Here is a 19,432-nt window from a genome sequence, read left to right as displayed (position 1 = left end):
TGGCTATGGTATTCTAACAGCTGGCTCTAGCACCTGTCAGAAAACCCAAATAGTATTTGATTGGATTGTTCAGCCAGAAATTTTCTACCGGGCTTCTTCATCAAAAATTGACTCAATAATCAACTTTTGTTGAGCCGGTATTACCAACAGGGTCACCCACAGCTGTTATTCTGAGCTGTGTATGGTAACCTTACAAAGACAGAAATTCTGTGTACTGAAAGTACTATAAAATCTGCAATTGCTAACCTTAGGAAAATGCTATTTGCCTGGCTGTCTGGCTAAGTCACCGACTCAGAATGAGCATGCAACAAAAGAAATCAAGGCGCCTGAACTGTGTAGTTGTTTCAAGTCAGTTACCCAAAGTATTTACTGTAAACTTGCATCATAATGATAGCAAGGGAATAGACAATTTAAAATAGACAAGTCAGCAATGGCAGTCTACAGTTTTCACTAAATACAGGATTCAGCACCTGAGTGCTTAGTTTAGCACAGATTTCCAGCTGTAGCTCTACCCATCATCAGATCACAGGCAGAAGACGGAGGCGATGAATGGAGCTCACTCATTGCTCACCCATCACACTCAGCACTGGACCAGCACACAACAGGCTCTCTATCCGCACACAGCAGACAGCCAGTGTCCAGGCCCCGCCCATCACCTTATATGGAGCCCCATCTATAAACACACTTTCCCTGGACAGTATAACTGGCACACTCAGCTCAGAGTACTCACATCAGCTCCTGGTTCGCCTGGCAATCCGGGAGATCCGGGTTTACCTGGGTCCCCATCTGGACCCTGAAGAGTAAATGAGAAATAATCAATTAATTTAAACAAAAACACAGATTACGGAAAGCAATAAAATTGGGAATTGTATTGAATTTACCGGTGGTCCTGGAGGGCCATCAGGACCTCTGTCCCCCTGTTAAACACAAGGCAAAATGATCAGATCCCATCACACACATTGCAGCTAAATTCGACACATAGGTGTTAATGAGGCTGTGAGGAACCTAATAAACATGCAGGCAGTGAACTTACTTTCGTAGTCTGCAATCAGATCTGTAAATATACAGAGAAGGAGCATTGGGGGGAATTCAGAGAAACATGCCATACTTGTCACACTTACATCTATGCCATCAATGCCAGGAACTCCGGATGTTCCAGGGGGACCTGCTGGCCCAGGGGGTCCGGGTGGTCCTCTCTGATTGAAACAATAGGTAATAGTATTTAGAACAATTCCCAAGGCAGCATGAGAGTTTATAGATTGCAGTCTTGATCAGGATAGGAATGGCCAGAGATGCAGCAGCTCTTGCAGAACTACAAGTCTCAGAATGCCCTGCAACATCTTTGGGGTTTCGGCTTTTGGTTCAAAGCTAGCTGGAGAGTCTCAGAAAGAAAGAAAGAATGAGAGAGAGAGAGAGAGAGAGAGAGAGAGAGAGAGAGAGAGAGAGAGAGAAAGAAAGAAAGAAAGAAAGAAAGAAAGAAAGAAAGAAAGAAAGAAAGAAAGAAAGAAAGAAAGAAAGAAAGAAAAAGATTTTACATGCAATGTTATCTACCACTGACCCATTATATATTAAACTATAAAGGGGGTATGTGGGACTTTAAATGAAGCACCGAGTAGATGCCCCCATCACTAAATTTGGCAATAAAGAAGAAGGGTATTGGGACTTTAAATGAGGCACATGAAGAATGCTGCATAATAGATAACAGTACCATATTTATTGAACATGTGCATATGTTCAATAAATAAGGTACTGTTATCTATTATTCAGCATTCTTCGTGTGCCTCATTTAAAGTCCCAATGCCCTCCTTTATGACCCATTACATATATATATATCTATATATATATAGATATATATAGATATATATATTTAGATATAGAATATATATATATATATATATATATATATATATATATATATATATATATATATATATATATATATATATATATATATATATAGATAGATAGATAGATATAGATAGATAGATAGATAGATAGATAGATAGATATAGATAGATATGTATTTATTAGCTTGCAAAGTAAAACAGTAAACCACTTGAGGCACTGTAAAACTTCTAGTGTGGACTATTTATGGGAGCAAACAAAAGGTACTGTAAGTACTCATCACTGATTTGGAGGTGAGAGCTCCTAGCATTATAATATATATATATATATATATATATATATATATATATATATATATATATATATATATATATATTACAAACAGTAAAAATGTATTACTTTTTAACTCTTTGACAGGATGGACAGATGACTATGTCATAGAAAAGGGGTGATGAGTGGTACACATTGTCCATGTACTTAATACTAAACATCTATACAGCCTTCATACACTATTTGTAGAGTAAGTCTGCTATCATACAGGATTGCTGCAGGCAGGATGAATGTGCTCTTGTTTTAATTTTTTTTCCCTTTTTAGTCTCTATTTTCACAGTGGCCAGCAAGGGGGCTTTACAAAGCAGGCATTGTGAGTTGGAGGTTCTCCTGCTCCCTCCTCTACATAGGAGGGAGGTGACACCATATCCATCCCCCTGCCACTGAACTGGCCTGAACCCCTCCACATGTGCTGCTCTTAACCCTCTCCACCCCTGCCAGGTAACTGGATCATGGTGAAAATCAATGCATACGTAGTCTGTACGTTTCCTAACCCAAGCCATGCCAAGCAAATCGCTTCCTGAAACTGGCATAAGACTGACATTTCAATTATCCATGAAGATGCTTATTAAATATTAGCAGACATTTATTAATCATTTCCCAGGATGAAGATTTCCGACCAATCAATGTCTAAACAGTCCTCATGACAAGTTATAAGCACTTTCCCAGCTAATAAGACTGGCAGATCGTGCAATGTTAATAAATCCTGATCGCTGGGTGACACCATGTCATTTGTGTCGGATGCAGAATAAAACAGAGTAACTTTACTGGAGTGTTTGAAAAAGTTACACAATTAACTCTTCGGATCCCAGCTGCTGCTGCTGCAAGCAGTGACACTTGTACAGAGTGCACCGATCTGCTGGAAATGACCCTTCTCCCCTCCATATCTTACCTCTAGCAGAGCCTGGCTGACCTGGAAAAGAAAAATGAAGGAAAGTTACTTGTCACTTACTTGAGCTATGGAGATGCTGATGAGCTGGAAGATTAGCACAAGCACAAGGGCCCCTCCATCCCTGACCGACTTAGCCATAGTAAAACCTATGGCTGGGCAAGCAAGCGCAGCCTCCTCTCCCCCTAGAGCAATTTTAGGCAAATCCCCCAAATGAATCAGCTAACACTAAGTAACAAGGTAAGCCCTGGACAAGCCTCAGAGCCTTATGTTTATTAATATCCTGGGAGGAGGAGATGGTGATTGGAGGAGGCCTGGGCTGTGGGATGGGAAGGTAGGATGGTAGAGGACCTTTAACTCTTCATTTGGAGGATGTACCTGGAATGTCATACCACCCCACTCTCTGCAAACTGACAGCAAAGGGTTACTGACCTTCCTGAGCACCCTAACTTCATAATTATTGGACCAAAATCACATTCCCACGCTAAGCAACCTTTTTTTTATTTTAATTTTGTTCACCTAAATCAAAGGTTAGATTTTGAATATACACAATATTCAATTTATGATCGATCTTTAGTGTAGCTCATTCTGATGTAGCCTATTAATAATTCAAACACCCAGAATTTCTCTCATACATATATTTTAAAATATTTGTTCTTCTACACTGAAACACTGTTTACTGCATAACAATAATATTTGTAAAAAAAAAAAAAAAGTTACTGTTTTTTTATACTGTTGTTTCGTGACAATTGCTTATTTACTTTTAATGACTTTTACCAAAAACATGTCTATGCATTCGATCATCCATATGCTCTTCTGTTTAGTAAATGCTTACTTTTTAAACTACTCATATGTTATACAATTTTCTTGTTCAATTTCTTAGAATTACCTTAAACTATGTAGTGCAAGGGCCTGCCTGATTGCATACAAATTGAAAGTATTTAAAAGTGGTTGTATATCCCTTTAGCACATTTTTACCTACACGTAAGCCTATAATAAGGCTTGCCTGTAGGTAAAATGAATATCTCCTAAACCTGTACGGTTCAGGAGATATTCACCTTGCATGCAGTCGCTAACGTCAGCGGCGCATGCACCCTGGAGGTCCGGCGGATGCTGCCGAATCTTGCCAAGGGGGACTCCAGCACACATGCGTGGGAGTGATGTCATCGCGGCTCCAGCCACTCAAATTGCCTGAGCCGCAAACCCGGTAGACACACCGAGGGTAAAATGCCAGCTCCCTCAGCGGTGACCGTGATGCGGTGCCGGCACTTTGATAAAAAGTAAGTATTTCACAATGAGCTAGTATGTGGTGCGTACTGGCTCATTATGCCTTTGCCTTACAGATTTGTTTTTTTTGGGGGGGGGGGGTTTGTTTGTTTTTTTCTGCAGGTATACAACCCCTTTAAGTTTATTATTATTATTATATGATTTTGGTAAATCTAAAGGATAACTGTACAAGAATATTGTACAGTATATGGTATGATCAGCCTTATTCCATTGCCCTCCCATCTCCATTCTGCAGGTGGCAGAATATACTGAGTGTTGGATGCACTGCACCCGGAAACTGACAAACGAGCATTCAGCTTCATTCCTTACCCAGCATTCTCGCAGCTCAGCACTCTGCTACAATGAAACAGAGCAGACAGTGCATGCGTAGGTTGGAAATTAAGCCAAATGCTCAATTGTGAGTTTCCGGAGCAGCTCATCCATAGACAGTCAGTACCGGGACAAGGTCATCTAGCACCCAGGGCAAAGATGCCAGTCGCCCCCCCCCCCCCCCCCCCCAAATGTGAAGTTTTGTTTCAGCAAAAATTCCCTCCCTCCCATCCAAAAAAATGTGAGTGCTAATCTGCTTGATTAGCCACAAGCATAAATTCCCTTTGCAAGCCAAAATTCTCCTCAAACAAAATGTCCCTCGCTTTCAGTACTCTTGCCAGCTTGTAGGTGGGCACTCTCTATGCAGCACTCCGCCCCAGCTCACATGATACCACAGTGTCCAGGGCAGCCATTCCTCCAGCACCACCCCTTGTCCTGGCCCTGTAGGCAGTGCTCTGTTTAATAAAAGAATGCTTATTTTTTAAGCTGCTTATTCCATTGTCCTCCCCTCTCCATTTTGCAGGTGGCAGGATATACTGAGCATTGGATGTGCTTGCTACATCTGGAAACTCACAAATAAGCATTCAGCTTATCCACACATGTGCAGCCTGCTGTTTCTCGCAGCTCAGCGCTCTGCTAGAATGAAACAGAATAGACTGAGCATGGGTAGGGAATGAAGTCATGTTCTTGTTTGTGAGTTTCCAGAGCCGCACATCCATATGCTGTTTTAGGCTGCTTATTCCATTGCCTTCCTCTCTCCATCATGCAGGTAGCATGACAAACAGAGTGTTGAATGCGCGGCCCTGGACACTCACAAACAAGCACTCGGCTTTGTTTCCAACCCATGTATGCGCAGTCTGCTCTTTCCCACAACCAGAATGGTCAACAATGGAATGGGGCGGACTGACCATTCGGCCACTCGGGCACTGCCCGAGGGCCCCAGGCCACTAGGGGACCCCATCAGGGTTGCCAGCCTTAGTAAAACCAGGGATAGTATGTAAGAATCTGTGTTTTTTTTATATCTGTCTCTGAAATGTTCCTTACCGACATCCTTTTGGTCTAAAAATCCTGAGATTATAGCTGCCCCACCTCTCCAGTACCTTCTCAGCCAATAGAAACATGTCTGTGTATACTGTGTGGCCCCATAATTTCTGATTGCCTGGGGGCCCCATAATCTCCTATTACCCGGGGGCCCCATGAGTTGTCAGTCTGCCCCTGCCCACAACTCAGCATTCTGCTAGAGTGAAAGAGAGTGGGCTGCGCATGTGTGGGTATGGAAAAAATGGAGTACATGTTTGTGAGTTCTTTGGACTGTAAATCCAACACTCAGTACATCCTGCCAGCTGAGAGCGGAGGGCAATGAAATAAGTGATGCCTCTTAATAACTTTAAGGCATCAAAACGCTTTAAGCAGGAAGTGGCTTCATCCTGTATTGTACACCTAGAAGTAACGTCGTTGTATACCCTGGGAAGGAGCAGGATGAAACCGCTTGAGACAACAGTATAAGGTGCAGGTACCCCAGCATCCCCGATGAGATTGATAATGCGAATGTAACTTAGTGCAAGGCATAGGCCTGTTTTTGGCAAAAGTCATTAAAGGTAACCCTTTAAGTTTAGAATTCTTGTTTTTTTATAGCCAGCCATACCTGGATCGAAATTCTGCCAGTTCAACAGGTCAAATTATGATCAATGTATGGGCAGGATGTTTGTAGAAAAATTGACCTACTGATCGACTCCTATACAACCGCCCTGCTGGGGAATTTATGTTTGATCAGCGATGCTGGCTATAGCTGGCAGCGCTGATTAGTGTATTCGGACAGAAGGGAGGTCGCTCCCGCTGTCACACTAGTTCAGCAGGGAGGATTTCCCCATCCACCCTAAATGTGTGGATAGGGGAATAAGGTCCTTTTTTTAATTATTTCAACCCACTGATTGAATGAAAAAAAATGACTAATGTATGAGCTACTTAACTTTTGATCTCTGTTTATTGACAGGTATATTAAAAAATAAACACACATGGCACAAGTATGTAACTGCAAACGTTTAATGTTAAAAGGCATAAAAATAATAAAACAATGTAAAACATCATTCATGCTTGTGCCATTCATTACATCATATGTCATTTATATGTGTTAACCCGGGTACTGTGCGCAGTGCTTGCCCCCCCTGTATGCTGGTATAGATGCAAAATATATTGCTTATAGTGTTTGTCAGTCAGAATATGCAGTGACAGTTTGGTTTATAAATAAATCCAGTTTAAGGGGAAAACACTGCGCTACAATTTAGTATATATGGAAAGAGGCCTCAACAGCCAAAAACAGCAGCCAACACCAAAAAACAAACAAAGTTCAACACCCAATGGGCGAGCTGTTGGCACCCTACATTGCTTTTAATCTCTATTTTAGACTGTCTATGTGATCACTAAGTCATTAATTATTTTTTGACTTCAATAAATCAACCTTTTTTATATCATCTGACCTGCACCATGTGGAGCCTTTTTTCTTTTTTCCTTTTTTCTGTTTTCTTGGCTTAAACCTCCACAACGTCTCCCTCTCTATCTGGGTGAGATTGGAGCATCAGTACAACGGGCTACGTCTGAGCTTGACTACATACACCCTTGACGTTCCATTTGAAAGGATCCATCACAGGGCTTACAATCGTTTTGAGCTCATCCATCAGCTCAACAGACCTTCCTCTTCGTACTCCTCGGTCCCAAACTGTGACCTAAAGCCTTCTAGACTCAACTGTCATATGACTGTATGAGTCCAACTAAGTCGGTAAGAAGTATTTTATCCATTCTTCTCTGATGTTACAGTCAAGCAGACTCGCATGAATACATCCGCCCAGTCCAATCTCCCCCCTCTGTGACGGTTCGGCCACCCTTGGGCCGGCTACATAGTGGAATGTGTGGCTAATATTGGACTTTTCTTTAGGCATTTTTATTTATATTATTTTTGCTTTTATCCATATAATTTATGCTGACCACATCTATTAGTGAAGCGCTACACTGTTTTTATTGTTTTATAAATAAATCCGCACAAAACTGATATTTATCATTGTTGAGCAGACACTATTGGGTTGTAGCACCTCCTGCACACACATATTTCATAACTCAGTCAGTACAAATAGCTGGATGCCCCCCATTTCCCACAGAAAATGAAAATGATTCTAATATTTAAGCCAGCCATAGATGGAGCGATTTTGTTTCCTGCAAACAGTGCTGATGGGGGAATCCCTCCAGCGGAGCCATTGTGTTCTCCCAGTGGGGATGCCGACACCGCAAGGAAAACACCGTGATAACACAGCCAGGGCCAGCCCCTCCATTAAGGGCACATGAGCGCCACCCCCCGCCCCACCCATCCATGTGCGTCTGTCCCTTTTCAGGAAGGGTGTTTGTTTGAAGTGCCTGATTAGGCTCTAATAGGCTTCAAAATAGGGCTGGCTTGGGGTGCAGAGAATTTGAACGGAGCCCACCCAGGTGTGTTACAATAGCAAATGAATATTAGCTATTGTAACACTGATCCTCAACCCGGCTAATCAGGAAGCGGGTCTTGAGACCCGTCACCTAATTGCCTGAAAGGACAGGTGATCCTATTGGACGCCTAGGAGGGGGGGGGAGACGCACGGCCACCATGATGGAGTTAAGAACACAGGAGCTCCTGCCCAGTGCCCGATGCTGATGCCCACCGCCCGATTGCTGATGCTGATGCCTGCTGCGCAATGGATCTAGATGGAGTAAGTGCCGGACCAACCAGCAGACAGCAAGCAGGTGGGAGGGGCTTTAGGTGTCGCCGGGGGGGGGGGGGGGGGGTTGGTGGTTGTTTGCCACCTCTCCCTCCCAAAAAAATCACCAGCTGCCACTGCTAGCAGCTTTGCCAGCCGCTAGCAATAACTGCATGAAAATTTAACAGGCTGATTGTACCCAAGTTGTTCAATCCATTAGCTTGGATACATTCAGCCTGCTCATACATGCTTCGAATCTCATGAATCTCAGCTGATCCCTGCTGAACCAGCCAAGAATAGAACAGTCTATGGCCGGCTTTAGGCCAAACCAGGTTGTTACTCTGCTCTGCTGAAAGAAAATGGATTCTAGCAGAAGTAGAGGGACAATCTTGCTAGCCATCGACAAACCAACGTCTCCCCAGGATTGATAGGTGGGGAGAAATTGGTCTGGAGGGTCAGAACGTACCTCTGCTTTTTTTGTGAGTGGTTCATGGATCAATGAGCTGACAAGCTGCCTATACTAAATTAAAATGCCACGCAGTGTTATAAGCCTTGCGGAGGTTTCCATTAATGGACTATAGAACAACTCCCTTTCTTACTATGTCTATAACGTAAGGGGTGTGCTCGGTAGTCCAGCAGGCGTGGCTGATGGCACTGCTTAGGATTTTAGTGCAGCAGGGGTAGAGGAGTCAGCTTGAACAAGAACTTAGATTTGTGGAAGGATAAACAGGTATTTTTCTGTACTTGGAGTGATTAAAAAAAAAACATAGGGAAATGTATGTATATTACAGAGATGTACTGCATATGTTTGTTTTTTTTCGTTTGCCCAGACATACACTTTAATTTGAATACAGCTCAGGACCTCTAAATTTGTTTAATCAGTAAATACAATTTTGTGTCTTTTAAAGAAGCAACAGAGTAAATAATTCCTGTGCTGATGCCTATGCCCTTGCAACCACTTTACAGTCACTTACCGCTCTTCTGGCCTCCAGCTCAGTGCAAGACTCCCTCTCAGGCCGCAGAGGATCGCAGTGAATTAGCATCCACTGGAGGTCAAACTGTTTCAGAAAATAAATTGTGTCAGGCCGACTTGTTATTTTATATTTTTTGCACAGAACAAGCAACGATGGAAGGATGCACATCACACGTCTAAGCTGCTCAGCTCCTGTACATAGGCTATGTCATAAGTCAGAACAGAGCAAAACATTCTTATGATACAAAGCTAACAATCTAAGCAATATGTACAACTTCATCAAATCTTCTTTGTGTGAGATCATGGCTTTCCGTGCATTGCCTGCTGTGTTTCCTATTAGGACATTGTTTTAATCAAAAATCATTGGGTGAGGGGTCTGTTTATTTAGTACACAATGCACAGACAGCCAAGTCTTGCAAGTGTAATATGGAGGCTATTGATTAGCTAAACAAAAACTGAACTTAAAGTGTATGAGAATACAAATTTCAGACATACAAATCTTCACAGTCAATACGTTTAAAAAACTAACAGTAAATAAGCTGAGCAAACAATTGTACATAAATCAAGTGTCAGAAGTACATTTTAACATAGAGTACTGTACATACAGAATATATTTTGTACCTCACAGTATTTACCAGCAAACTAGAAACAAATCTCAGCTTAAAAAGTAGTAGTTCAGAAATGTCCATCAATAGGGAGGTCATATATGTGACCTTCGAATGGGAACATAAGGTTGTTGTGTTTGAAAATATTGGGGATGATTCCCTTCAAAACTGCAACTTCCCTTGCAAAGTGAAGAACATATTTGCTTTTAGTAAATCAACCCCACTGGATATACATATTGAGATACGGTCTGCCTAAACCTCAAATTAACGTTTTCGTTAAGGGGGCTGTCATTACTGAGCTTCTCCTGCTAATGCTACTTTCCTGGCTATTATACTTACCTTTAGGGCTGGATTAACGTGGGTGCTCTTAGAGCTGCAGCTCCAGACCCTTACCTTAATGGAGTCCCAGCAACCCAAAAAGAACAGGCCGTGCATAGAAAGCAATGTGTCGACAGGAAGAGATCATCCCCGACTGGCCCTACATTCTCCACACACAGCCTGTGCCGGGTGGTGGGATCAATAATAAATGCCGGGCAGCAGGGCCGGCACAAGAGATGGGGGTGGGGGCAGAATGCGCATCTCTCTTGGGCGCTAGGTGGAGGGGAGGCATTGCCTTGTTGTCCGCTGGTCCTGGTCCTAACTGACACAAGTGACTGCAGTGTCACTCCTGTCAGAAGGAGCAGCAGCCGATAGCTGCTGGTGGATGGAGGATTCCGTTTTCTTCCCCCTCCAGCCTGCATGGGGCGGAAAAGAGCTGGAGCTGAGAAGGAGAACTGTTCTTAGTCTGAGTGTGGCGCTGCTGTGGAAGGAAGGCAGACTGTGTCCTTCTTCCCCTCTCTCTCTCTCTGTCATTTGCATGGCTGGACAGAGGAAGGAGATGCTGTGAGTAGCGATCTGCCAGCACAAAGGGGAAAGGGGTGGTGGGACAAAAACTCTGCAGCATGGGGACACCAAATGTAAAAAGGGACTCCAACAGGGGTCTCTGTTGGGGACACCTGATGTAAAGGAGAACTCTCTTGGGCAAACCTGATGTAAAGGGGGACTCTATTGGAGAAACCTAATGTAAAAGGGGCTCTACTGGGAACACCTGATGTAAAGCGGGACTCTATTGGGGATACCTGATGCAAAGGAAGACTAATTTAGGGACACCTGATGTAAAGCGGTACTCTACTAAGGACTCCATATGGTGAGGGGGGGCACAATTTGCCGTTTTCGCCCTGGGCGCTGAATGACCATATCCTGGCATTGCCGGGTAGGTAATCCTAATGAAAGCATTGGTATTCAGCTCTTTTTGTTAATTAAACAGAGGGTCATCACTAAAAAAAATGTAATGGCAATAGGATATTTGTTTTAATATTGTATACCTCTCTTTGCCTTGTATCACTACACTCACAGTACATCAATTATAAATGAAAGTTTGCAGTAAGGGGATATATAAATACATTTTTCTACACCTCAAATAAAATGTAAATTGATATTGCCTCATAATAAATTGATGCACTGTGGGTGTAGTGATATAAGGCAAAAGAGAATATACTCTTACAAAATGATATTCATACATCTCATATCGCATACATTTATTTTTAGTGATAACCATTTTTTAATGAACAAAACAAAAAAAAGTTACGTTTTAATAAATATTTTTTTCACTGTTAGGACTATTTACTATCATCATTTTCTAGTTTGTATATTTCAAGTGGGTAACAAAATTCTTAGCATGATGCTTTTAATCCAGCCCTGCTGACCTTCAATACTTTAAGGTTGATTTATTAAAGGCAAATAAGTTGTTCACTTTGCCAATTAATTTTACCCTGAGATGATTGAATGCGGTGACAATTCACTTTGCAAAGAATACCCAATCACGTACAAGAATTTTTTTTTAAAAACAGCATTTTGGCTTTCACATAACTGGATGATGGATTTCAGCAGTTTCACTTCATTCACTAAGCTGTGGAAAAATTCACTTGCAAAGTGCAACTTCCCTTTATTTTAGTAAATCAACCCTTTAAGTCAGGAACAAGTATGTAGATCAGCAAAATTCAAAGTCCTCGTCTGCATAGGACAATAGGACAGTGGGACAGCCAGGAAACTGGATTTGCAGATTCAGAAGTCAGCAATTGCTGTATCCATATTTTTCTTGGTACAGGCTTTAACTGATTTAGCAAACAAGAATGAAGCCAAGTCTTTTAAAATTCATCCAAAGGAAAAGACTGGCTGCACTCCAAAAAAAGTCAAACGCTGGTAACTATTCATCTGCACATCATGAACAGAGAGTCCTCACTTGGGACTCCCACTGACGCGTTTCACCAACAAGACTAGGCTTAATTGCAGAGGCAGCTGGTCTTTTCCCTTTAACGTGTGCAGTCTGTGGAGCAGAGAAAGAGCCCTTGCTGGCATTTAGCATCCACATTTCCATGAGGGTGATCTGTCCTGGGACTTAAGAGCAGTATACCACATATGTTTGCCACCTGAAGTGACTTTTCAAATGGAAAAAGGTCAATAAAAAAAGTAAAAAAGTATTACACTTACATTATGCAAAGTCATATGCATCGTGCTACAACCAGATTCTCTGAAATCATATATATATATATATATATATATATATATATATATATATATATATATATATATATATATATCTGCTAATAGCCTTGAATGGCACAAAACAGAGTTTGAAAGCTCCAGAGCCTGATTTATTTTAGGAAAATTAGGAAACCAGGGACCCCACACATCAGTGTCAGGATGATGTTAATGCATTACAGTATATACTAGACAATTCAGTCATTGGGACTGCTGTACAAAACTGAAGAAAAGAAAATAAGCATAAAAACAAAATTGTTGCCCCATGGTCACTAATAAAAAGTCTTATTTAACTTTTCCATAAAATTAAAAGTCTGGCCTATTTGGTTGCCACAAATAATACCCTCTTTTTGGTGCTGACTTATTTTTTTCCAGATTTGATGCATTTGCCCTATGAGGCTCATTTGTGTTCAATGAATATGCACTCACTCAAAAAAAATGTACAAATTGCTTATTGTGATGCTGAGAAAGTGACATAATGTCACTCCAGGACGTGAACCCATAAGGAAGATGGAAGCCCCCTCAGTGGGGACAACACAGTGCTGGATGGCTTTGTTTTATGGTAAGTCTCTCATAACGTGCTAGTATGCAATGCATACTAGCAAATTATGACATTGCCTTTTTTTTACAATGACATTGCCTTTTTCATCTTCAACTGCGGTTTACTACCGCTTGAATTATTACACATGTATATATTTTATTAGTTTTATTAATTTAATTTTATTAAATTTATTCATTTTATTGCCTTCGAGACTTCTCCAGAGCCTCTCCCATCCTCTGGAACTCCCTGTCCCGGTATATCCGATCAGCCCCTACCCTGTCCACCTTTAGGAGATCCCTGAAAACTCATTTATTCAGGGAAGCCTATCCCACACCCACCTAACAACTGTCCCCAAGCCACCCCCATCAAATCATTCTCTGCAGCTATTACCTTTTGTATCACCACACCCTCCCTTTAGAATGTAAGCTCTACGAGCAGGACCCTCCTGTACATTTTGTATTGCACTATACTGTAATTGTGTTGTTACCCCTATACATTGTAAAACACTGCGTAAACGGCTGGCGCTATATAAATCATGTATAATAATAATAATAATAATAACAATAATAATATTAAATCGTTCATAAAAGTTGGATGGGACAATCCAAAGCTTTCTCTGTGAGGTTCTGCATGATGCTAATATTCCTTTGAACACTTTAGAGAATTAATGGTAGAGTAATTTACTACCACTCTCCTCTGAAAAGCACCACCCAGGGTTTTTGGGGTGAAGCCCTTGTCCTTATAAACATGTTGAGGGCATGTGGCCTGGTATGGTTTAGGAGCTTTTCTGACCTGCCGGGCTACATGCTCAGATAAGGGTCTGGTATGGATTTTGGGGGGACCCTTGGCTGTTTTTTTTTTTATATATTTTTTAAATATATATACTGTACACACACATGTGTGCACGCCCACTCACATGTGTGTTTGAGCTTTGGGGGGTATTCCCTAATGTAATAGCCTGTACACACCTATGACTCTACTGACTGTATATTAAGCATATTTCTTTGGACAACAGCACTGAACTGGTGGAACTTTTTCCACACATTAGTTCTTACTGTTGGTGTAGCTGTGTTGCTAGGTCATGTTTAATGTTTGCCAGGGGATCAGTAAATCCATACGATATGCTTGATATTATTAAAGAAAACAATATAGGTATACTGCAAGAACGTTTAGGGGTTGATTTACTAAAGACAAATAAACTGTGAATTCTGCAAGTGCAGTTGCATTCATTTTCCCCATGAGGCAATGTGGAAAAGTTTCACTTTGTAAAGAGTACCCAATCAGGAGCAAGGAAAATAAAAACAAACAGCATTTTTGCTTGCACATGATTGGATTGATGGAATTCAGTAGAGCTTCACCACATTCACTAAGATCCCTTTCACACTGAGGCGCTTTTCAGGCGTTTTTTGTGCTACAAATAGTACCTAAAAAGTGCCTGAAAACTGCCTACCATTCATTTCAATGGAAGCTTTCACACTTGCGCTGGCAGGGCGATACAGAAAGTTCTGCAAGCAGCATCTTTGGGGCATGTTTGGAGCATTTAAAAAGCCCCTCAAAAATACCCCTGTCCATTGAAATGAATGGGAAGCATTTCCAAAGCACTTCAAAAGCGCCGCATAACATCTTTTTACTTTTTTTTAAGGTCAGGTTGACCTTAAAAAAAGTGCACCGCTAACAATGCAAAAGTGCCACAAAAACGGCTGATGTTTTATGGGCAGTTTTTGGGCACCTCAGTGTGAAAGGTGTCTAAGCTCTAGGGAAAATGAGTGCAACTACACTTGCAAAGTGCACAGTCTATTTGCTTTTAGTAAATTAACACCATAGTGTTAATTCAATTTTATTACAGAAGAGCACACAAAACGTTGGGCACCAACTGTTAATTGTCTTCACTATGCAAATCACTTAAATAACTAAATACATATATATTTGGCTGTGAGAAATAGGAAGGAGGGAGCACCCACAATGCCACATCCGTAATATATCAAGGGAAAACAAACAAGATACCAAATAGATATCAACAGGTCAGACTTTTAAGGCATGGAAGCAAATAGGAAAGTAGAAAAAAAAGTCTATGTATATATGCATTGTTTGAATTTTAACTCTGATATACAGGCATACCCCACTTTTAAGTACACAATGGGGTTTATTTACTAAAGCTGGAAAGTGCAATATCAGGCTCACTTCTGCATAGAAACCAATGAGCTTCCAAGTTTTATTATTATTATTAAGAAGCTCATTGGTTTCTATGCAGAAGTGAGCCTTATTTTGCACTTTCCAGCTTTAGTAAATAAACCCCATTGTGTACTTAAAAGTGGGGTATGCCCCGTATTTAATTTCAGATAGTGAGATTTATTGTTGCTCTCTCTTGCTACGTCTTTGAACCTTTTTTCATGTCCTGAGGAAGCCTTTACGGTGAAACGCGTAGACACGATGCACAAGGGCTCAATGTACAAATGATATCATTTTATATGATTTTTATATTGTTTTGAACACTGTTATGATATTGTATTATTCAATAAATTAAATATTTTTTTCTACTTTCCTATTTGCTCCCATGCCTTAAAAGTCCGACCTGTTGATACATATTTGGCTGTCTTACTATTAGCCATTCCTTAAAAAGCTGCACAATGTTTATATGGTGCTTTGCAACCATTTGGAGAATAGCTAACAGTATCTTTCACTGTATATTGCTTCTGTGTGCATACTGTATAACCAACTTAAAGTGGTATTAAACCCAAAAACAAAAATTTAGTATATAGTAGCTTACCAATCCATAAATGTGACTGTAAACCCTTACATATACTTAGTGAAGTAACTAGCATTAAGTGATACACAGAGATTAAACAAATCCTCCAACATAAGTTGTATCCATCTATCTGCAGTCTCTTCTCTACATCCATTTAAAGTGCTGAATTTATAGCACATGTCTGAGCTGTCAGAAAGCAGAGGGCAGAGAGTTGAAATTACACACCACAGAGCTCAGTGAGGAGAGCTCTGAGAACTGATTGAAGGGAAGGTACACACTCCCTTCCACACAGCACACAGAAACAGAGCAGAGGCTGCTAATCACAGGCTGTGTGCTGGAACTCCTTCCCATGTTCCTTTTTTTCTCTTGGTGTCAAAAAACACATCAGAAGGGATTCATGCAGATAACAGAGGAACAAAGTAGCAAAAAAAAAGTGCTCTTAAAGTGTTACTAAACCCAGGAGCCTGAATTCATTATATCTGGTCTCCCATAGTACACAGAAAATGGAACTGTAATAGTTTTAGTAAATATAAACTGTTAAACACCCTTTCTCATGAGTATTTAGCAATCTTATGACTTCTATCAGTATCTAGTTAAAGCGGTAGTAAAAAAAACCTGTGTAAGTTACAGATTTTTTTGTAAAGGTGAACTTACACTTTAACCACTTCCCGACCAGTGCACGACGATGTACGTCGACAGAATGGCACGGGCAGGCATATTGGCGTACAGGTACGTCCAATATTCAATGCCGCCCTGCCATCGGGAGCGCGCCGCCGACGGCGCGCTCCCACGCTGGTCGGGACCCCCGTGAGTCCGGTCGCGGGACCCGCGGACTCGATCGCCGCGGGCATCCCCGCGATCGTCTCACGGAGCGGCCGAATGGAGGAAATGCTGTGTAAACAACATTTCTCCATTCTGCCTAGCAACTAGTGACGCTGATCTCTGCTCCATGTGATTGGAGCAGAGATCAGTGTTCACTAAATGAAAGCCCAACCCCCCCACAGTTAGTAACACACCCCTAGGAACACTTAACCCCTACACTGCCACCCACTGGTTAACCCTTTCACTGCCAGTGTCATTTACACAGGAATCACTGCATTTATATAGCAGTGATTACTGTATAAATGACAATGGTCCCAAAAATGTGTCAAAAATGTCCGATGGGTCCCCCACAATGTCGCAGTCACAATAAAAATCGCTGATCGCCGCCATTACTAGTAAAAAAAAAAAATAATAAAAAATTATTAATAAAAATGCTATAAAACTATCCCTATTTTGTAAACGCTATAACTTTTGCGCAAACCAATCAATAATTGCTTATTGCGATTTTTTTTTACCAAAAATATGTAGAAGAATACGTATCGGCCTAAACTGAGGGAAAAAAATGTTTTTTTATATATTTTTGGGGGATATTTATTATAACAAAAAGTAAAAATTAATGCGTTTTTTTCAAAATTGTTGCTCTATTTTTGTTTATAGCGCAAAAAATAAAAACCGCAGGGGTGATCAAATACCACCAAAAGAAAGCTCTATTTGTGGGAAAAAAAGGACGTAAATTTTGTTTGGGAGCCACGTCGCATGACCGCGCAATTGTCAGTTAAAGCGACGCAGTGCCGAATCGCAAAAAGTGGTCTGGTCTTTGACCAGCAAAATGGTCCGGTCTGCAAGTGGTTAATAGAGAAAAAACCCACAAGTGCTTTTTTGTTACCATTACTATTACTTTATACTGGCTTTTAAAATGTACAAATGCAGCAATTTAGAAATTGGATGAAAGGATTAGCACTGCAAACACTTTTTAACCTCCCTGGCGGTATGATTATTTCAGATTTTAGGTGCTGAAAGCGGTACAATTATTTTGCATGGAAATTTGGCATTTTATATTGTAGGCCTGTAATTCTTAGAGATAATTCACTTAAATCTGTCCAAACAAGATAAAATTTTAAATATGAAATCATAAATTGTAATATATATATATATATATATATATATATATATATATATATATATATATATATATACATATACATATACATATATATATATATATATACATATATATATATATATATATATATATATATATATATACATATATATATATATATATATATATATATATATATATGTGTATGTATATATATATATTATATATATATATATATATATATATATACACATATATATACATATATATATATATATATATATATATATATATATATATATATATATATATACATATATATATATATATATATATACATATATATATATATATATATATATATATATATATATATATATATATACATATATATATATATACATATATATATATATATATATATATATATATATATATAAAATAAATAACTATAAATAATTATAACAAATAATAATATAATAATAATAATAATAATTATTCAATAATGTAATCAAATCAAAAACACTGAAATATGCTGAGTTGAAGAATTGTCACTGTCATTACTTTTAGTGTTTGATGACGAATTTCCCCACAAATTACTATCTCTCAATTCTGCGAGTGATTCTAATTTATTATCACTGTTTTCTAGCTGGTCTATAACCACTTTTGATGTAAATGGACATTTTTTGGTTGCTATGGACAATCTCCAGTTTCTTTGCATAAAGAACAGTATTTATAATATATAACTGTATGCAGGACACTGGACAAACCACTAGGGACAAAGAAGATGTGTAATTATTTGATACGGTACTGTAATCTGTAAGATTACAGTATACTGTATCTATACTGTGTATTTTACTTTTTGAATTTGGCGCCAAACTCCGTCCCCACGCGTTGCAACACTCACAGGGAACGGAGCCCGACGATGTGATAGATCAAGCGGAGGACGGCTCGCAGATCACAGCGGGGGGACATAACTGGATCCAGGGGACAAGGTAAGTAAACCCCTCCATGGATCCAGCGATACAATCCCGAGTCTGGCTCGGGAATACCCCTTATGGTATTTAAATCTTACCCCGAGCCAGACTCGGAAATACCGCCAGGGAGTCTATAGAAGATAAAGAGTGAATTGTAAATACAACTATATAGATCTGACCAAAATGAGGGACAAATGAGGAGGAAAGAGGGACAGAGGGACTTTGTTCCAAATCAGGGACAGTCCCTGGAAATTAGGGACAGTTGGGAGCTATGCAATCCAGATGGATCCCGATAATATTGTTGGAATCCTCCCAGACCCTGGAGTGGCTTTGCCACGTCAGCTGATAGCAGGAAATAGCTGACTCTGAGTCAGCTCAGAGAGCGCTCCTCTGATACACAACAGAAGTATGGCCAAAAAAGCCAAAACAGAAGTAAAGCCAACAAAGATAATAACATATCTGGTCAAATCTGCAGGTGAAAATAAAGGAAAAACACCAATAAAAAGAAACAAATGCAGCCACTACATCTAAAAATTGTTAAGTTGCAATATAACACATTTCTGTTTTGAGGTTTATTACCACTTTAATAACTCTGAGCTGTGTCATAATACAATCAGTCTAGCCTGATAATAAAATTTTACCCTTGAGAAGGATTACATATATGGCAGTCTATATACAGGCAATCCTCTTCAATGGGGCTGTGT

The 19,432-nt window shown here is 40.1% G+C and overlaps 1 protein-coding gene across 1 annotated transcript in view; it reads right to left on the bottom strand.

Moving 5' to 3' along the window:
- COL9A1 (collagen type IX alpha 1 chain) overlaps window positions 1-19,432 on the bottom strand; it is a 178,013-nt gene that overhangs the window by 115,909 nt on the left and 42,672 nt on the right. Inside the window, exons 6-10 of the mRNA XM_077487414.1 lie at window positions 9,357-9,440; window positions 3,068-3,088; window positions 1,122-1,196; window positions 882-917; window positions 731-793 (exon numbers count right to left, since the gene is read on the bottom strand). Coding sequence (XP_077343540.1) covers window positions 731-793; window positions 882-917; window positions 1,122-1,196; window positions 3,068-3,088; window positions 9,357-9,440 — 279 coding nt within the window. The remainder of the gene's footprint in view (window positions 1-730; window positions 794-881; window positions 918-1,121; window positions 1,197-3,067; window positions 3,089-9,356; window positions 9,441-19,432) is intronic.

This window comes from Lithobates pipiens, unplaced genomic scaffold, assembly GCF_037356315.1.
Source record: "Lithobates pipiens isolate NorthernLeopardFrog02 unplaced genomic scaffold, aLitPip1_a1.2 Scaffold_18, whole genome shotgun sequence".
Taxonomy (NCBI): domain Eukaryota; kingdom Metazoa; phylum Chordata; class Amphibia; order Anura; family Ranidae; genus Lithobates; species Lithobates pipiens.
This window is presented reverse-complemented; position numbering and strand designations above follow the sequence as displayed.